We start from the raw sequence: 20679 nt of genomic DNA, 5'->3' as shown, positions 1-20679 counted from the left end.
ACCGTTAGAGCACAATCATGGTTGCTACACCTGAATTGCACTCGCAACTAAAATTTTGTGGTCGTGATACTTAAAGTTACATTATTTATAATCCACGTGGCACTTTGTGATTTGTGTATTAGAGCTAACCGTTGGCAATCTTTTTAACCAGTGTGAACATCGTGGTCGCGATCTACCTGAAATAAGGAATTTGAGATAGTAAGCTTGATTGTCGTCGCGATGGTGGCTGCTATCTTTACTGCCTTCATTTCTTTATTTCTCACGGTTGTGATGTCCTTGCTCGCAGTCATGATCTAGCCTCTGCTGCAACGGCTACATAATTATGAATGTCACTATAGCTGATGGAGGTCGCGATCTAGGAGACAGAAGTAGAAATGTGAACTTTCTAAAGTAGAATGAATTCTTTTAAAAGAGACACTTCAAAGCCAATATTTGAATTGTTCAATATAATTGTCAAGGTCAAAATCAAGGATGCCTATAGTCATAAAATGACTTAGACTAACACTTAAGGATGTGTAACATTTGTAACGTGCATTTGCAATTAGATTATTTGAAGTTTCATAAAAGGTAATAATAAAGAAAAGAGACCAATAAACGAGTCACATGAACTCATTATGATTCAATCTTATAATATATAATGCACTATAAAATGAGAGAGATTAATTTTTCACACACTAACTACAACTTCCTGCCTTCAAAAACTTAAAAATCAATGTGAAAAGAAAAGACATTGTCAAAGTTAATTAGGAGTAGGAGGGTGTTCCTCTCTCTAGCTCCTTTTTTTTTTTGTTTTGAGCCTTCAAAACCTAGAAAATCAATGTGAAAAGAAAAAGAAGAAGACACCGTGGATCTAATTAGGAGTAGGAGGATGTTGCTTTCCCCAGCTCAATATTATTTTGCCATGAAGTCTTTCTTTCTTTCTTTCTTTGCTGTGAATCCTATCCATGAAAGCATAGCTTAATAATAAGGTATTTTTGGTACATGGGCCCCAATGATTCAGTTTGGGTCTGATGTCACAGTGAAGACCCCACACTTGTCTTCAACAACAAACATTTTTCAATATTAAAACTCTTCCATAATATTATTCCCAACTCAACCAGTTACTTTCTTATTTATATAGAAATAATATTCATTCCCTCTTGGATATTTAACTGTCATCTGGGAAGTGGATTAGCTGTAACAGGGAAAGCAAAGACGTTATTATATATATAATCATAGAGATCACAATTGCAAATGTATATATGCTTAAATCACTTGCATGTTTGTTGCCCAATAGATGTACGCAGATCATGTGTTTATTATTGTTCATCAGTAATTGTTGTCATGCCATAATGAATTCCGTACAAGGCAACTTTTCTCCTTCACCAAAACAATTCCAAATTTAACAGTTTTCATTTGAAGCATTAATTAAATTTGAAGTTTGATTTTAGTCTAATGTGATAATCACTGGCGTGTGGATTGTCGCAACAAGTTCACATGCAGAGAGTCGTGCTTTCCCAAAAGAAACATTAACAAAAGAATAGTGGACTGTCAAGAAATTCATAAAATAATAACGACTATTTATCCAAAGTCCTAAATAAGTAGGAATGTAGGGAGATCTTGTCTCCTAAATAAGATACTGTTTTGGTATCCAATGAATGTTTTGAGCTGTTGGGTAATGTTGAGAATCATGGTCATTCCCCAAATATTCATGGTACTAGGAAAAAAATAATCAGAACTAGTATTTCATAATCTTGTTCTTTGTGTCATTTCATTGTAAGTTGGAACAGTATTTTCTGTGACCCATTGATTGGTCTCTAATGACGTGGTTTGCACACCAAAAATCCCCTTTAAAAAGAAATAGAAAAAAGAACGTAGAAAACTTGTAGTGAAAATTTGATAAACCCAATGCCTGAAAGTAAAGGATTAGGTTCTTGTAGCAGAGGTCGCTGAGCTGCCAATGCACTTCTGGTTAATGGGCTTCCTTCATATATATATGAAGGAGAAAAGATAGAGAAAGAAGATGATGTTTTAGTCTAACAATGTATATAAAGAAAATTATAGTGAAAATTACAGTATGTATGCATCATGCAAACAGCCAACGCCCTATGGGACCCTGATCAACAGTAGGGTTAACTCTCTTTTATCTCTTTCTCTTTCAGATGCAAGGGATCGATGGTATATAATATTTTTTTGTCTTGATGGTAGAAGCCAAGTTAGCCTACAATTACATAATCTATCTATACAACCAAGTGTTGTCTTTTTGTTTGAATGGTTTCACATGGGATTTCAGAGACAGACATGTTAATGAACATATATAGTAAAAGAGCAAGAATTATTTGCTATATGATGTAATTCTTCAAAGTTATTTGTGTCAGTCAATGTGACTTGTATCTACTACTGCTAGTCATGAAGAAATTATAATAATAATAATTATACAGACTATTTATCTTAAGTTGAAGCAGCCAATTGGTTGTTGGTCCAAAATGGATGCTCAATTTAATTCCGAAATTTGGATGACTATAATGAATGGTATTGCTGCATGCATGTTCATTATCATTGTATATCTTTTCTTCCCAAGTGTAGGAGCAGATTTTTTAGAAGTCCTAATGGGTGGTTGTTATTCTGTTTATAAGTGTACAATCCAAGAGCAAACAGTCCCTTGTTTTTTCTTGTTCTCGTCCTGTTCCATTTTATAAGAATTGCTTTTAGCATTCTAATACGATAAACCTGTTAATTATTCAGGTTGCAGAATGTGAGTAAGGAATAGTGAATGTGGGAGTCAGACACATGTTTGTTTGCAATTACTGGAGTCTCAGATGGGTTCAAGAAAATCTGTTCGAAACCTTGGGGAGACTCTTGAATCGCTGCTGGGGCTAAAGGCACATCTAACTCCCAACTGGGTCAAATCAGTCTGCGACATACTAAAAACCCTCCCATCCAACTTAACAGATGCTAAAGAAGAAGATGATGATAATGATTCTTGCAATACCATTTCCAAGATAAAAGGTAACTCTTCTGATTACAGACTGCATGTATGGACTTACGGTATCATGACAAGTGTTTCCTTGGTAAGCAGATGAACTTGCTGCTTTAACTACCTCCATAAATCAATTGAACATACAGAGAAGGCAGGCACTTAATGATTTTCTCTACTTGAAAGGTCAGTCATATTTGCTCGTCCATGAGTTGGGGCTTTTGGCTCGAGTGGCATTTTGATATTTAGATTAGTGACCTAACAGCTTGGCTTCAACATACAAGGTTATGAATTTGACTTCAAAACTGCAGGGAACATTCGTGTATTTTGTCGCATAAGGCCTATTACATTGGGGGAGAATTTTGGTCGGGTAGTGGCTGTAAATTCAAGTGATGTTCTTCTAAAACTTGCTGATAATAAGAGCAAGAGTTACACTTTTGACAGGGTTTTCCACCCAGGAGCAGTACAAGGTGAGTAGTATTGTTGGCTATTTCTTCTTACTTTTTGCTTCTTTTTTTCTTGGTTCTCACAAATATATGAAGAGAGACCCATCAAAGTACTAAAAAGAATTTGCAGATGAAGTTTTTTCTGAAGTTGAACCAGTTATCAAATCAGTCCTTGATGGTTACAATGCCTGCATTTTTGCCTATGGGCAGACGGGCACGGGAAAAACTTTCACAATGGTGAGGACTACATATTTTACAGGCGATCATATTGATCCAATACTCTATATATTTGTTCTTTTTACAAGTTCAAGCAATTCAGTAACTGTAATTTATAATTGTATGGTATCCAACAGGAAAAAGGAAGCATCCAGTTCTAATTGAGTTTATTCCTGGCATGAAATATTTTGCAGGAAGGTACGCCAGATGAACCTGGGGTGGTGCCTCGCACATTTGAAGCACTCTTTAAACAAGCAGTTGAGAGTAACCATTCGTTTCTCATCAATTTCAGTATGCTTGAAATTTACATGGGAAATCTCAAGGACTTGCTCCTCCCCAAGCCAACAAGACCAACAGATCCTATATCAGCTTGGTGAGTGATTTAAGCCTTCACTTATTATCTTCTTATAACATCACCAGAAATGTTTCTGAGACCGGCTATTTTGGCATATTGTTTCATTCACAAAGAAAAATATGCAGAAACTAAAACAAATATCAATACATGATTGTTGATTATTGGTAAAGACTTGGGATTGGAAAAGGATTGCGGCTGCAGTCTAGATTGCTATGTGATTATAAATTCCCCTTTGGTCTGATTATAATAACATACTAAGGCAGATACAAACCATCTTATTTGACAATTCAGAGAAGGCTGCTATTGCAAAACCAGTATTTGCAACTCTAAATGCAAGTATGACCACTCAAAGCAGTTGTACAAGGAAAAAAAACACACACATACACACAAAATTCAACTTTTTGTTTTCTTTTCATATGCATTAGAACAGTCCTATGCACCTTAATACAGCATCTCTTTCTTTAGCCTTTCAGTTCAAACAGATCCAGAAGGAGGAATTGAAATTGACAACCTTGTGTCAATTCAAGTGAATGATTTCCACCAAGCTTTGAGGCTGTACAGATTAGGTTGTCGTTTCAGATCAACTGCCTCAACAAACTCCAACATAACTTCTAGCCGATCCCATTGGTAATCACTTTACCTGATTATAAATTTAATTGTCAGTTCATTTTTGCACGACCTGAGTAAAACAATGAAAAATGTCCTGAATTATCAGCAGCCTTGATAATGAACAATAATAATACAGTTAGCTAAACTTCTTTACCATTTCCCTAATAGCATGATACGCATAGTAATAACATGCTTTGATGCTCCTGAGAGGCGACGAAAAAAAAATAAAATTTGGTTAGTGGACCTTGGAGGAAGTGAGCGTGTCCTCAAGACAAAGGCATGGGGAAAAAGACTTGACGAAGGAAAGGCTATCAATTTGTCTCTCTCTGCTCTTGGAGATGTTATTAATGCCCTCCAGAGGAAAAAGCGGCACATACCTTACAGGTATCTTTTGGTTTTTGGCTATACGGTGGTATGTTATTTGCTTATTTCAATAATGGTTAACATTTTGCTCACAGAAGAAGGGGGACCAAATAAGCAAACATTGCATTACCTAGACCATTCTCAGGATTAAAATGAAAAGTACATATAGTTTTTCTACATAAATCCATGCATGAAACTGAAATGCTTCTCTACTGTGCATCCAACCTATGGATCACTATGGGTAGTTAGTGGGGGCTCCTCCAGCATCACAGGATAAACCTAACTTGCATCTTTTTAATTTTGACAGGAATAGCAAGCTGACACAAGTTCTTAAAGATTCTCTGGGTGGGTAATCATATCTGTCTGCATCAATTTCAAGGAGCCAGTCATACTAAAACATTATATGGCCAGAAATCTATGCGGGGTGCTCTTCTGTTACTAGTTTTCTAACAAGGAGTACTGTTAGCAGCCATTTGGTTGGCCATAAAAATAGAATTGGAACAGAAAGGAATGCCATTTCAACACTCCATCACTTCTTCATTTCTAGAAAATTATACGTAACTTGAATAGTATTTTGGAAGTTACAAGAAACCTAGATTTTGTTTCTAGGTGATTAGAAGTGCATCGAATGCATGAAATTTCATACAAAGTTTTAGTATACCAAGTAGCATACATGAGATTTTAATACACGATTTGCATTCTAGAGAAAACCCAATGGGCTCTGAAGACATTACAAAGATGAACTTAGACAACAGTCATTCTTCATATTTATAAAAGATAAACGGCTTATTCCAAACAAATGATTTCTGAAGGATGAAAAAAACTAAATTTTTGGCATGTGAAGGATTGCATAATCCATCCCATGATTCAGATATTCTTTCTCACTCAGGTCTTTTCCTTGTTATCTCCAGGTGATGATTCAAAAACGCTAATGCTAGTCCATGTCAGTCCTAAAGAAGAAGATTTGTGTGAGACCATATGTTCTTTAAATTTAGCAACAAGGGCAAAAAACATTCACCTAGGAAACGAGGATATAATAGTAAGTAAACACAATATTTTATCTAAAATTGTGTTTAATAACAATCTAAAATCTGTATCACAAGTATTGTGTTCATGAATATTCAGACTGGTAATTGATTAGATCTAGATGTGTTGTTGGAGAAAAATCTTTTTTCTGCAAACATAGACTACTATGTAGTTAAGAAACTATATCAAGTAAAATAAATATAGCATAGAAAAAAAAAATACACATTCCGCTGAATTAAATTCAGTAACTAGTGACTGAAGAAAAGAGATTAGCAATTACAAATAAGGTGCTAACCAATAAGGTTTTTAAAAATCAGGAAGTAAGAGAGCAGAAGAAAGTAGCAATGGAAAATCTGCAGGAAAAGATGATAGAGATTGAACATGAGAGACTGCATGCTAGAAGAGAAATTGAAAAATTAGAGAAGAAATTAGAAAAACTAACAGGAAAAAGCTTAGCTTATGAAGAGCAACTTGAGGCACATAGTATTGCTGAAGAGCCACTTACGAAGAACAGCGCTGCAGATACTGCAGTAGCACCCATTTCAAAGTTACCAAGATTTATGAGGGCAACCATTTGCAGCCAACGGAAATCAGGGACAATTTTCCAAGCCTCAGATAGTAACATCCCAGTGCCAGAAAGAAGAAGGCCATCCTCTCATCGTGCTGAGTCTGTGACTTTCCCTGTGAAGGATCACTCAGATTTCAAATCAGATCATAGTGTTACCAGAGCTAGCTGTTTGGTGGGACTGGACACAAGAAATAATGCTGATAATGCAACAGAATACAGCCAAGAAACATCTGAAATTGATGTTAAAATGACTGATCTCAGAGAGCAAGAAAAAGCATCAAGGAGTTCAGCTAGTCAAATGGGTGATATTAGTCACATTCAGAAAAATACAATTAGACGGACAGGACAGACTACTCATAACAAATTTTTGAAGGTTGACAATTGGCTTGATCTACAAAAGAATGGAATCAATATGAGTGGTTATACTCATAGGATGAAGCGGGTTTTAGCTGTTCCTACTCCTGAGAAGAAACATGGGCGAAATGAGCAGAGAAAAACAAAGAAGTCTTTTAATGAAGAAGCAAATATTTTATACGATTTCAGAACGCAAAAGGTAGTGAGCCAGAATAAAAAAGACAAGCTGGTTACTGATGGAGGAGTTGGAAGGGCCACATCAACACTAGAGGTTGATAAACCATCAGTGACAATGTTGAAGGATTTATTCAATGGGGAGTCAAAATCTAATTCTATTCCAGTATCTCAGACAACTGAAGGGAAGAGAATGAAACAAGCACAAGAATCTCTTGATATTTTATGGACAGAGGATGATAAATGGAGCATTTGTTCTCTAGAAGACTTGAATTGTCACAGACTTTGTGAATATAAAGATGATAGAGCAAATGCATTGTCAAGCATGGAAACAGTGGAAGACAAACAAATTTCAGATAGTTCTCAGTCGAAGACAAACCATGGAAACTGTGAAGTTTTGCAATCTGATTCAGACGGCAGTATCCATTACATGAAAGGGGATTCTGGTGACTCTGTGTCCATGTCAGAACTTGAACTATGCTGTCAGAAACTACCCATGGAATCGAATACTGAAGATAGTGAAAGGAATGACTCAGAAGTCTCCATTCAATGTTTGGCAAAAGAAAGAAGGCATGACATACTCCAACTGAGAGCGCAGAAAGCATTATTTATGAACTTTTCAAACCGGAAAGATTTAATGAAGCAAATTGATAAATCTCAAGAAAAAATGCAGACTAGAGGTAAAGCTTTTAGTCAAAACAAAATATTTCTCTTATATATTCCTAAAATAATACTTTCATTAAGCTTTTAGCCAGTTTCCTCACCCCAGAAAGAAAAGGAACAAAAAAAATGAAAGAAAAAAAAACTCATTCTACACTTGCATACTCATTAGGACGTATAAGAAATTACTTGCATCTTATGATTATCCAACTGTAGTAAGAGTATAATTCAATTTTATTACTGTAAATGTATTTTTTTCCAGGAATATGTCATGTTCTTAAACAGAAAATCGAGACTCTATGCGTTAGTGCTCTTCTAGGATTGGGGTTTTACAGCCTGGGATATGAGCATGAGTTCTTCTACAGTTTAATGCTTTGAAGCAACACCATTGGATGAAAAAGGGAGACATCCATTTCTTTTTCTTTCTGTGAGGGGAAGGTGTGGAGATTGAAGTGGGGGTTGGATGTCAATGGAACCTTACAAATGCTCACTATTCAAGCCTTATTTTCTATATGCTAGAGAGCAAGTTTGATCCTGATGAAGCAATGCATTGTGCTTAATATTTGGGCAATAAAGCAGGTATAAATGGTTTTCGTGCCTTCAGTTAAATGATTAAATGAAACTCCATGCCTACTTCTACAGCAGGAAATAACTTCTCGAAGTTTTGCTCCAGCTTCCTTAGCTGGAAAATATCTCTGAACAAACAAGAGGATGCCAAAATTTTAGATGTGCATCAGGTAGACTTAATTTATTGATTTATGTACAGATAAATCTAAATGTTTAGTTATACTTATCTAATAGGCTCTTTGGTTTTACCATACCTGTAGACTTAAGAAGATATTCTGGAGCTATCATGCCAACAGAATCCTTATGCTGTTTCAAATAGTATACAATTAAATTCGTTCTGCTGAATATTCTAATAAATGACTTGAATAATAGCAGAAGAACAATGTGAACTAGAACTGCAGGTGCCTCAAACACTAAAGATGTATAATTTCAGTAACAGATGATTTGAAACAGACAGAGATATGCATACATCCTCACTTGCAAAATTCTGAGCTATAAGATATCATACTCCTATAAAATGAATTGTTAACTAATTGAGTTTTTTGATTATTCATAACTAAATACTTCTGAGTTTCACCTATCTTTATCAGTTTCCCCACAACCCATTTTACCTAGTATTTCACTAACTCTAATTTGCACAAGCATCCGTGAAGAGTAACCAACAGATAAAATGTAACCGAACCCCTATAACAATTGGCTTTCTAGAAACGCTTCAATTATTATTCCATTGGCCGACAGAAATCATGCAAAGTATGAGCTATCATTTTGTGTTAGCTCCTTATATCAACAAATGGATAACATGAACTGTTTCATGGCATTTGCTAGATCGAACAAAACAAAAATGAATATTCATTTTTTGATTTACATTTTGATCAAAGTTGTTGATTCTGTATGCTATACCAGACATCTCATTCTGTGCAACAAACTAATTATATTACAAGAATAAAAAGAATAAGCCATGCAGGTGTGTAAAAGAAAATTGACAAGCAGCATAGAAAGGATTCAGATTTTATAAAAGCTTACCTCTTGTTAATAAGATAGAATACATAATTTGATGCTATTAAAATGCTTTAACTGGAACAAGAGTACCAAGTAAGTCAAATGGTAGATGCTACGAGGTGAAACAATTCCCAACTACCTCCAAAGTGAACCAGAACCTAAGCCATTTAGCGAGGTCAGTAAGCTTAATCAAGTCCAGAAGGAAGAAAATATAATCGAAAGCTTTAATTAATTGGTCAGCTGTAAAATGGGCATGAATGGCAGCATCCCAATTCTCAAGTGGTTACTATATTGAGTTACCTAATGCTAGCAGAATTAGGTTTGAAAGAGGTCCTGTACAGTCAGAAGCAGATGTACATCTATTCCTCACCAAATTCAAGCAGCTCAAAGCATTCTTTTTCCAAACTTTCAGAAAGTCTCGACTGCTCATTTATCTTGTATATAACTTCATAGATCTCATCAAATTGAGGATGTGATGTCTCTCCAGCAATAAACTCATTAACTCTATTATTTACTTCAATGAAACTTCCTCCTGGTATCTTCTTAACACCTCTATCCCTCATCATCTTCCTCACTATCCTAGATGCCTTCCATCTACCTAGAGAAGCATATATATTAGATAAAAGTGCATAATTTCCACTGTTATTTGGTTCCAACTCTATCAGATGCTTCAGTGTACGCTCCCCAAGCATAGCATCACCATGAGTATAAGAAGCAGCAAGAAGAGACCCCCATATAGCTGCATTAGGCTCAAATGGCATTTGTTGAAGCAGTTGTTGGGCCTCCTGAAGGTAGCCAGCACGCCCAAGTAAATCTATCATGCAGCCATAATGCTCAATCTTGGGTTGAATCGTATACCTTGATCTCATGTTGGTAAAAAATGATCGTGCCAATTGAACCAATCCAACATGGCTGCAAGCAGAAAGGACAGCAATAAAAGTAATTTCATTTGGCTTAACTCTGTCCCTTTCCATGCGAGAGAACATTTCAAGAGCTTGTGTTCCGAGTCCATGGAGGGCGAGTCCAGCAATCATGGTTGTCCATGTTACGATAGTTTTATGCTTCATACTCTCAAATATAAGCAATGCCCTTTTGATATTGCCGGACTTTGCGTACATGTCTATGAGGGCATTATGAAGAGGAACATTTCTATGTAAACCATGGATGTCAATGTAGTTACGTATCCATTCCCCCAACTCTAAAGCACCCAATTGGGCACAAGCAGAAAGTACAGCCAGCAGGGTGATTTCATCAGGCACCACATTTTGAAGCTGCATTGTTCGGAAGATGGCAATTGCTTGGTGGGGGCGATTGATGTGAGCATAGCCAGAAATGAGAGCAGTCCAAGAAATGAGATTCCTCTGGGGCATAGAATCAAACAAATGTTGAGCATTTGGCATGTCGCAGATCTTGGCATAAGAAGTAAGCATAGCATTCCAAAGAGCGACATTTCTAGCTGTGAGGGGAATCCCATCGAACAGCTTGCGAGCATCGGAAATGTGAGAAGAGGAGTACATGCGAATGAGGGAAACGAGGACGTGAAGGTGAGAATGTAAGCCAAAGCGAATAGCTTGGGAATGAAATTGCAAACCAGTTTTGGTAGCGGACAACCGAATGACGGCCTTCAGGGCAAAGGGGAAGGAGTAGGAATCGGGACGCAAGCGGGCAGACTGAATGCGGTTGAAAAGAAAGATGGAAAGTGAAGGTTGGGGGGAGAGAGAGAGGGCTCTGATGATGGTGTTGTAGAGAAAGATGTTAGGAGGGTGAGTTAGGGAGGTAAAGAGAGAATAGGCGTAAAGAGAAAAGCCGAGAGAAGAAGAAGACTGGATGAATAGGGAAAGTAAGAGGTTGTCGTGATCGAGTGCTCTACATAACATAAAGGCATGCGTTTGGTGCAAGTGTTTCAGATTAGAGCAGTGGTTCAGCAACCATATGACTTGCTTTACTGCACCAGAAGAAGACGACCACTGAAGCATTTTGCACCCTCGTTTCTTTTTTACTTTTTTACTTTTTTTACCTATACCATACATATTATCAAATTGCTTCTTGTTTTTGAACCGAAAAAAGAGAGAGAAGTGGTTGGAAGGGATACTGCAGACATTAGAAAGTACAGAAAAAGAAAAAGAGGAAACAAACAAACAAACAAAAGAAGAATGTTAAAAACTTTAATGCAAACTAGACAACATTAAAGCATTGGCATTAGGATGAGCTAAGCTATGTGAGAGAGCAGAGCGTAAAAAACGCAACTATGGTTTGTTTTTGTGGGAGAGAGAGAGAGAGAGAGACGAAACAGAATTATTAATAATAATAATGTCAATTATAATAATAATTATCTTGTTGTTAAATAAAAATAAAAATAAAAATAAAAATAAAATAGAAAAGAAAGAAAAATGAGACAAAGTCAATCCCATCCACTTGCTATGCTATGCTATGCTAAGTAACTTATGAAGGAATTGTTGCAGATCTGGCTTTGTAGTTTCACTCGTTACCTTTGGAAACAAAGGTCCATTTAAATCGAGCTTATCTGGGTTTTTCTTTTTCTTTTTTCTTTACTGAAACCAAAGCAACGCCAAGGAAAATTGTTGGATAAATTTATAGAATTGAATTGGTTAGGGTTTTGTAGAATGGAGGGGAATTCAGGTGGTGGAGGGAATAATAACAGTACCGGAGGAACAGGAACAGGAATGGGAGTGGGAACAGGTGGTGGTGGAGATGTGGAGCTGATGTGCAAAACACTGCAAGTTGAACACAAGCTGTTCTATTTTGATCTAAAGGAGAATCCACGTGGGCGTTACTTGAAGATATCAGAGAAGACATCTGCCACTAGGTCTACTATCATTGTTCCCTTCTCTGGGATTTCTTGGTTCTTGGATCTCTTCAATTATTATGTCAATTCTGATGATCACGACCTCTTTAGCAAAGAGTTGCAGCTCGATTCCAAGGCAAACCCATCATCCCCTCTTTCATTTCTCTTTTTCTATATATATATTCTTAGATATTCATTCTCCTTTTTCTTTTTTATCTCTCTACTTATATTGCAGGTCTTCTACTTTGACATTGGTGAGAACAGGAGAGGCCGCTTTTTAAAGGTATTTCTTCCCAAAACACTTGCACTGCGTCCACTTCCATCCTGCATCTTCTGAGATTCTAAGTTTGAATCACCAAATCATGATTCTTCCAAGGCTGCTGCCTTTAGTAAGAGGACAACCCTCCTTTGAATTATACCTTGTACTCCTATATGTACTTTTGTTCTCTTTCTTTAGAAAAGGGACAAAAAGAGGCTAACAGTTGATTCCATATGTTTTCCCTATGTTGATGTCAACTTCTATATACCAACTCTTGAACATGGACCATAAAATGTGCCTTTTTTTTTACGAGTTTGGATTATTAAAATGGGCTGGTAGCTTCATCATTTTCCTAATGGTTCAAAAATCTGTAAATCTAGCTACATTCCTCCTTATCTGCTTGAGTTGACTGAGTTTGGTGATTTATTGCGAATATAGGGCTCCAGATGATTATCTTTCGTATCTCTCTAGTGGAAAGCTATTCAATAACCCAAAGGTTATGAACTGCCACATCACAGCAGCTGGGAATAAAACAGAACTTTTAAAATATGACTATAGTTAGGGATAATGTTACCAATGAGTGGTTTTCCATTCTATCTAGCAGTGGGCATCTAGTCGATTAAGCTCCTGCAAGATAGAAATTCATGTTCTTGGTATATTCTGTTGACTTTGCTGTAAAATCAAAGGGTTAGCTCTAAAATCAAAATATTCTTTGGTGGGTAAAATGTTTTGGACTTTAGAATATAAGGTTTTAATCTACAGGTTTCCCTTTTCAAAATTGAGAAGCCCAAGGTAGCTTTTTGTTTCGATTCAAATTTTTGGATCTCTTATCCTGCTGTTTCAAATTTCCTCCTTTTCTACATTGGATGAAATTCCTTTTGCAATTTGTAATCCTTGATTAAAGTTCAATTCCTACAGTACTCTGATTGCTTTCCTTTCAACAATTTATCCAATTTACTGCCTCATTTATCCACCTGATGTGGCTGTCTCATTTCTTGTGAATTTTTAGCAAGCATATATGTGCAACTATTTTATGCTGCTTGATAATTGCAGTAAAAAGTCGCACTATTTGTTTTATACTTGTACTGCTTTTCTTCATTTCTTAATTTATTAATTGTTGTAGCTTATGTAGCTCCTAATTCCATGTTCGTATAGCTTCTTAAAAGAATGTAGATATCAATTGTTTAGTTCCTTCTTTTTTCTTTCCTCAATGTCTCCCCATTGGTAGTTCACTCCAGCTGAATGCTTTGTAACTAGATTTTAATTATGTTATGTTCAAAAAGTTTTTCTTAAAAGAAAGATCTTGGTTATGTTATCTTACATTTGTCTAGAGATATATGGATGCTGGGTTATATTGTGTATGTGGAATATAGTCTGCACTATAAATCGTGTTGAAACATTCTCATTGGTGTATTCCAGATTTCCTAAAGAAAAACATATTTACGCTTTATCTTAATTAATCAGTGAAGGCACCAATGCGAATGAGTCTGACTTAAGAACATGCATCCTCTATCCCCCTATTTTCTTTAGAAAAGTAGAAGTTAATGGTTCGAATAGCCAGAAGTAACTGTCTTGGATGTCATAGTCTGAACACCTATAGGTTTCGGAGGTAATTTTGACGATGCTGCCTATGCAAATAAATGGATAAATAAAAAATGCGTTTCCAGGGTTTTGAGAAGCAGCTAGCTTTTTGTTTTCTCTTTCTCCAGAATGAAAATATCTGCTGTTTATCAGCCAAAACATATTAGACAGCAGACAGTAAGCTTTTGTTATGTTATCTTGAAGTGTGGATGGTGTTTAATCTGGCTAGATTATATTGCAATCTCTTAACTGCTCTTGCAGAACCAAGATACAGTTTCAGAATAGTATAGTTGCTTGCTTAGTCATGCTGAAGGAGGTTGCATAATGAGGGCTGAATTACATGCTGTGTCCTTGAGAACCATTAATGACCTAATACATATCTAATGGGGTTAGAGCATCTAGCAGTTAACTGATGTGGGGTCTCATCATTAGTGATACATGTTTGGAGCATTTTTTTGCTGTTGAATGATCAAGTTCCAGTTTTTATACACGGCTGGCAACTCAACAATAGCAGTAGTCACAGGATAGGAGCAATGTCATTGTAGTCCTGAATTTTATAGAACCTGACATATGTTGCTGGAAAGATTTTGTTCAAAAGGCACAGGATACTGATCTGTCTTCAAGGCTGCAATGCCTATATCATTGCGGATTTCTGCCAATAGGGCTGCTTATTGTTAAACCTAAATCACAGTTGCAAAATTGGAAAGAATTCCTCGGTTCCTCACCTCCCTCAATGTTTTATGGTATTTTCTTAGAAGATCAACTAGGTTCTTATTGGTTGAACTTCTTTAGCATTCTCCTCTATGAGCACATTGATATTCCAATTTTATGAACTACTTTAGGTTATAAGCATATTGTTACTTGAAACACCAATTCCTCCCTCAATGAGAATTAGTGCGACTGCAATTATTTATAGGAAATTGTGGAACTTGAAGCACCCCTGGGGCCTGTTTACTTATAGAGAATTTTTTTTATTTTTATTTTTTAATTTTTAAGGAAAATGTAAACTTTTCATTTTTATAGAGAACTTGTAAAATATGTATACTTACTATTATATAAAAAAAAAAGTTATTTTCATTGGGTAGTATTTAACTGTAAAGGATATACTTGGAATGAAATGAAGTGAACACTCCTTGTTTTCATTTGAAAAAAAGTGACTTCATATATAAAGAGAAATATAGAAAACATATTAAACTTGTTTTTATTTATAATTTGAAAAGATAAAAAATCGCTTTCTATTTTCATTTTAGAAAATATAGCACAAGCAAACACAAAGTTCTATCTTCTGTTTTTATTTGAAGAATTTTCTAGAAAAATGACGCAGTTCTCTATAAGTAAACAGGCCCTTGGTTTCTCATTTGTTTCCCCTTTATTCGGGGCTCTGTTAATTTTATTACCTCCTATATGTTAAACTGCTCTAATGCATGCAGGTATCTGAAGCTTCTGTTAGTAGAAACCGCAGTACTATTATAGTTCCTGCTGGAAGCACCCGGGATGAAGGTTGGGCAGCATTCAGGAACATTTTGGCAGAGATTAATGAAACTTCAAGGCTTTTTATACTGCCCAATCAGGTTTCTTTTTGTTGCATGCGCATGCTTCTTCCCTTTACCTTGATAGAACATACATATAAGAGGGATCTCACTTGCCAATTTTCCATCACCTGTTTCATGCATGCCAAAACAGCAAAATTCTGAACCTTCAGAGCGCCTTGTTGGCCTTTCAGATGATGTAGGGGCTGGCTTCATTTCTGGGCACAGTAATCAACCTGCTCCAGCATCTGAATTAAATGTAGATAGGTCAGTTGAACTGCCAGCACAGGAAGATATTGGTAACATGGGGGTTTCAAAAGTAATAAGAGCTGATCAGAAAAGATTCTTCTTTGATCTTGGCAGCAACAACAGAGGTCATTTCCTAAGAATTTCCGAGGTAACTTTTTTACAGAAATTATTAATGGAGCTTTATATAGATATGAACTACTTGTGTTCTTTCTCATTGTGTGAATATATTTGTTTTGGATAACTGCATGTGATTGATACTAGGCATCCAATAAAAGAGTAACTCCGCACTTTATTATTTTAATGGAAAAGAAATTCACTGATAAACAGTACTGCAAGGAAATGCACCAGGTATAACAAGGAATTATTTTTGCGAAAAGGAAAACTACAACCAGGACAATAACTACTTTATAGATTTCAGAATAGCTTTACAATTGAACAACTTCCCTAAGTCTTCAAATCATAAACTCCACATCTTCTTGACTCTTGATTTCTGCAACTGTAAATCTGTGCCATAAATAAGTCCATCATATCCTATTACTTTTCATAACAGTTTCATCCAAGTCCAGATTTTTAAAAGCTTTACAAAAGTTATTAACCAAAAGCAATAGTTGTCATAATATTTCATTGAATTTTATTTTAGTTAACCATCGACCATATAATGACATTTTTACTTTGATGTGGAACAAGAATATAGGAATTAGAAATTCAATTCTTAATTATGGAATTAAGAATTTTCCCCTGAATTATTATTTAGAAAGTTTAAATTTAGTTGTATTTAGGAATCTACTGTCATTAGGAACATTAGAAATTAATTTGATTCTATTCTAGATAGTATTTGTTTAGTATTTCCCTAATTAGTATTAGTTTCTAATTTTACTAGTTTAGGATTTTTAATCCTAGTAATGTTAGGATCACTTTCTAGCCCATAAAAATCTAGGCTGGTAATAGTTTATTTTCAGTATTTGGAGTTCAGTTTAATAAAATTATGGCAGCTTTGCTATTTCAAGTTGTGCGATTGCAATTCAACCCTAGATGCGATGCCTTAACCCCTTAGGTGTGATGTCTAAGAACTTCTAGGTGTGACACTGAGAAGCCCCTTTTATCTTTTCTTTGTTTTCTCCATATCTAGATCTGAATCCTAAAAGCATCTCATGGGAACTGAGGTTCATGATTTCAGATTTTGATCAGATCTTGACTTTTGGATGTATGTTACTAAGATCAAATACTGATTTACAAGAAGTATAGAATTTAATAACATGCATTTGGAAAGAATAAAATAAAGAAAGCTATCAGAGATCTTCAACAGGGCAATGGCAAAATCAAGGAGGATTCTGTTTGAATTTGGTTGACTTGGTGATCAAGTTAAAATAATGTTCAATGGCTGGTGATGCATGTTAATCGCATAGCAATTATATACATAATATTCATCTAAGGCAGAAAGGGGTGTTGGGCATTAGGTGCAAGGCACAAGTTGCAGACATATGCACCTGAGCAAGGTCGGGAACAAGGGAAACCAGACATCTTAATTATTGAACATACAACACATCCAGCATGATCTTCTTCCTCACTCTACTGTAAAGGTTTTTGGGTTCAGATACTGAATTCAACTCAAAGGAGCCAAGTCATCATCCGCATATAAATGTTGCACTATACTTGAATTCAAAGTAAAATACCCGTTCTTTTAGAAGAGGAAACTTAAGGGCATAACCGTGTTAACAAAAATTTGCATAGCGTCTATGGTTCTGTCAACTGGAAAGTCTCTGGCATTTACACAATAATTATAGGAATTTGAGCTGTTGTTAACGACATAAGAACTAATAATTGGAACTTAGGCACCTCAAAGAAGACACATGCCTCAGTTATTGTCTTGTCCCATCCTAGTCGAGGTGCAGACTATGGGCTCTATGCACCTTGTACCTCAAGCATGCCTCTTACAACTAATATCATAGACTGACATCCTGCCTACTCGGTATCTAGCATACTTTATTAAGTGACAGGTGGTGGCTAATTTAGGGATTAGATGAGGTGTTTGAGTGATGAAGGCTGTGATTCTGGGTTTTTGCATTTTTCATGAGTAATGTAGTTGCTGCGAGGCATTTGATAGTTGGCCGGTTGGGTAATGCGAACAATGGCTATTGGTGGTAGTTACTATGAGGAGGCAATGTGAATGGGCATTCTGATGGTGGTGGTCTTGGGGTGACACGAATGGTGCTGATTTCACTTGGTGGGAGTTGATATGCCCCTTTATATTCAAATAAACAACTTACCTACCACTTGCTTCTATGTGAACCTATCTTTCCACATAATAAATAGTTTTCGCAATTTTTGCTTAGATAAAATGCTATAGATGCTTCCCAGTCTATTTTATGGTTGAAATGAGACTAGAGGTCAACATTTGAATACTTGATAGAGCTCATGCTTGATATTAAAAAAGGGGAAGAGAAGTTGGACACATAAAAAGGAGGGATGTAAAAGAAATGAAATAATGATTATATTTAGCTGAATTACTGTTTTCTTTTTCTGTGTAATTAAACTGTAATTCACTATATCACTTTTGGCTTCTGGCTCAATTAGAGGTGTTTTGAATTGCAGGTTGCTGGTTCTGACAGGTCTTCCATAATTCTCCCACTGTCTGGGCTGAAGCAGTTTCATGAAATAGTGGGTCATTTTGTGGAGATTACAAAAGATAGAATCGAAGGAATGACAGGGGCAAATGTTCGGACTGTGGATCCCCCACAAAGATGAATAACTTGGGGTTTGTGCAGAATCTAAAGGCTGATGACTCTTGTCTCTTGATGGAACTGATTTTTATATTTGCTAAGGTGGTTGGTTTATGCTGCAAATAGGTGTTTGATTATGGGTGAGATTATGCTTCATTTGTTTCTTGTAAAATTCTTCCCTTCTTTAATTCGAGTCTGAAAATAATCCGATTTCTCTGTGTGATGAACAGAAAAGATTCGGGGATAGTAGCCAGAAACTTTAAATAGGGAATAATAGAAGAAACAAATCCAGATACTTGTAATTGTCTGTTTGATAGTTTGGCACCCTTGTTACATTTGCAATAATGCCATTCTAGATGTTCTTGTCCAGCTTCAAAGTCAAACGTTTGTTCTGGTCATTTGGTTGTAACAGTCTTCTTATAATTGCAGAAATGAAGAATGATGTTCTTGCATTTGCTTTTCCACTTTCTGCTGTTGAGTATAGGACGTTAGTCTGGCTTCGAGCTGCAATTTCCATTGCCATCTTACAGCTGCATATTGAACACCGTTCTGTAACTAAAATGCCTTATTATCAATCTTGTTAATCCAATCAACGAAATTCTGATTGGAGCAGGATTTCTCACGCAGCTTCTTATAAGAATTTCCTTTTCCAGGATTACAGACATTTGATCATTCTGTCTATCAATAGAAAAAAAAACATTCCATTGCATGAATCTCTTTTTTAATCAACCTATTCAAATGGTACTCCAATGTACTTGGATATTGAACAAGATTCCTTTATACTAAGAATGGTGCAAACTGTCTTCCTACTTATTAGAGCCGAATGTTATGCCTCACCATAGCTATGACTCAAGAATAACAGTAGCAGTGGAATAGAAGAGAAGAAGAAGATGATGATTGGAGAAGTAGAAGGTAGTTACAGAAAAACGAGAAGGAAGGAAGGAAGTAGTTATAGAGAGAGAAGAGAGAAATGAGCTGACGAAATGTTGTAGAAGCAATATTGTAATTGATTGATTCTTGAAATGAATACAACAAAACAATTCATTGGATAAAATAGTTTACTCAATTCTAATTCTAAAATCCAATGCATACAATCTTTTCTAGACATTTTATGTCATTAAGGTATTATATATGTTTAATATATTAAATTACCATTTTTCAAAGTAATCTAACAACATATCAACAAAAAATAATATAATTGTTTTTTTTTTTTTTTTTCTGAAACAAAGAAGATTAAATATAAGCAAAAAATGAGTGAAGTATAATTGATGAAAGAAGTTGTTGAAAGTAGTAACATAGTTTGATGAAAATATAGTCTCATTGAAAAGGATTGATTGGTATTATTGGGTGAAACTTTATTTTTCTCCCTGTGATTTTAGAAAGTATTTCATTTTTCAAAATATTATGAAAAGATTAGACAAAAAAGGTTCAAAATTATATATATTTTTAAAAAGCTTAAGGATTGGAATGTAAAATATATATATATATATATATATTGATGATCAATTAATAAAGGATTCTTTTAAAAATTTCTAAAATTTGATTGTAAGAAAATGCTTTTTGAATTTATTTGTAAGAACCAATAAAATTTCAGGATTTCTCAAGTCATTATCCGTATTAGAATATGATTCTAATTCCTTCCATTTATAGTTGTTATGAACATAGTATTATTATTATTTTTTTTAATAGAGTTAGCTCATCCGACATAATTTTGTTCATGGAGCTATATTTTTTATTGGAAATTATAATTCGGAATAGAATGAGAATAATGTATTGGCAAGAGTATTAGACCATATTACTAATAGTAAAACATTACTTTAGGAGTATATTACATTGTTATTATTAGGAAAAACTCATTATTAAATTTCTAATCTTATTAAATTATTAAATTTTTAATTTAATTTATTGAATTTCTATATTTTTATTTTTAATTTTATTAAAAAATTTTATATGTATTTATGAGATTTTTATTTATTTTATTAAGCTTTTATATTTTTATTTCTTTTATTAAGGACTATTATATCTCAATAAAAGTAAAAATAAACGTATAAAGATTTAATAAAACAAAATATATAAATTAAAGAGTTGAATAAAATAAAATTAAAAAATTGAAGGATTAAGTCGAATGCTTATTTCCCGTTAAAGTTTAGTTTTCAATTTTGTATTTTCTCTGGACTAACCATTGCATTGTGGAGATGGTCATAGTTAATTAATATGTATTTTAAAAAATGAAAAAGGCCAA

The 20679-nt window shown here is 35.0% G+C and overlaps 3 protein-coding genes across 17 annotated transcripts; 2 read left to right on the top strand and 1 right to left on the bottom strand.

The window, feature by feature from the left end:
* The first annotated feature begins 2088 nt into the window (after positions 1-2088).
* Positions 2089-8458, top strand: LOC8282143 (kinesin-like protein KIN-14T). Of its 3 annotated transcripts, none has more exons than XM_048379634.1 (12): positions 2089-2105; positions 2725-2988; positions 3059-3142; positions 3268-3426; positions 3533-3639; positions 3813-3991; positions 4439-4600; positions 4751-4966; positions 5253-5290; positions 5857-5984; positions 6289-7747; positions 7990-8458. In XM_048379634.1, exons 2-12 carry the CDS (start codon positions 2799-2801, stop codon positions 8103-8105), a joined length of 2838 nt encoding a protein of 945 aa, XP_048235591.1. In that variant the 5' UTR covers positions 2089-2105; positions 2725-2798; the 3' UTR covers positions 8106-8458. The 3 variants fall into 3 exon arrangements, with proteins under 3 accessions (XP_048235591.1, XP_002523385.1, XP_048235590.1); XM_002523339.4 differs by lacking the exon at positions 2089-2105 and adding an exon at positions 2352-2511; XM_048379633.1 differs by lacking the exon at positions 2089-2105 and adding an exon at positions 2542-2616.
* LOC8282142 (pentatricopeptide repeat-containing protein At5g56310) lies at positions 4189-11541 on the bottom strand. Of its 12 annotated transcripts, XM_048379642.1 has the most exons (4): positions 9318-11541; positions 8549-8600; positions 6267-6652; positions 4189-4613 (listed from the first exon to the last, which is right to left on the bottom strand). In XM_048379642.1, exon 1 carries the CDS (start codon positions 11321-11323, stop codon positions 9653-9655), a length of 1671 nt encoding a protein of 556 aa, XP_048235599.1. In that variant the 5' UTR covers positions 11324-11541; the 3' UTR covers positions 4189-4613; positions 6267-6652; positions 8549-8600; positions 9318-9652. The 12 variants fall into 12 exon arrangements, with proteins under 12 accessions (XP_048235599.1, XP_048235593.1, XP_048235597.1 ...); XM_048379636.1 differs by having other exon boundaries at positions 6267-6324; positions 6414-11541; XM_048379640.1 differs by having other exon boundaries at positions 6267-6324; positions 6477-11541.
* A 167-nt stretch (positions 11542-11708) lies between these two features.
* LOC8282141 (transcription factor Pur-alpha 1) lies at positions 11709-18889 on the top strand. Of its 2 annotated transcripts, XM_015721924.3 has the most exons (5): positions 11709-12235; positions 12335-12382; positions 15370-15510; positions 15623-15865; positions 18310-18889. In XM_015721924.3, exons 1-5 carry the CDS (start codon positions 11918-11920, stop codon positions 18460-18462), a joined length of 903 nt encoding a protein of 300 aa, XP_015577410.1. In that variant the 5' UTR covers positions 11709-11917; the 3' UTR covers positions 18463-18889. The 2 variants fall into 2 exon arrangements, with proteins under 2 accessions (XP_015577410.1, XP_025013893.1); XM_025158125.2 differs by having other exon boundaries at positions 11709-12382.
* Positions 18890-20679: the final 1790 nt, after the last annotated feature.

Source organism: Ricinus communis, chromosome 9 (assembly GCF_019578655.1).
Source record: "Ricinus communis isolate WT05 ecotype wild-type chromosome 9, ASM1957865v1, whole genome shotgun sequence".
Lineage (NCBI taxonomy): Eukaryota > Viridiplantae > Streptophyta > Magnoliopsida > Malpighiales > Euphorbiaceae > Ricinus > Ricinus communis.
This window is presented reverse-complemented; position numbering and strand designations above follow the sequence as displayed.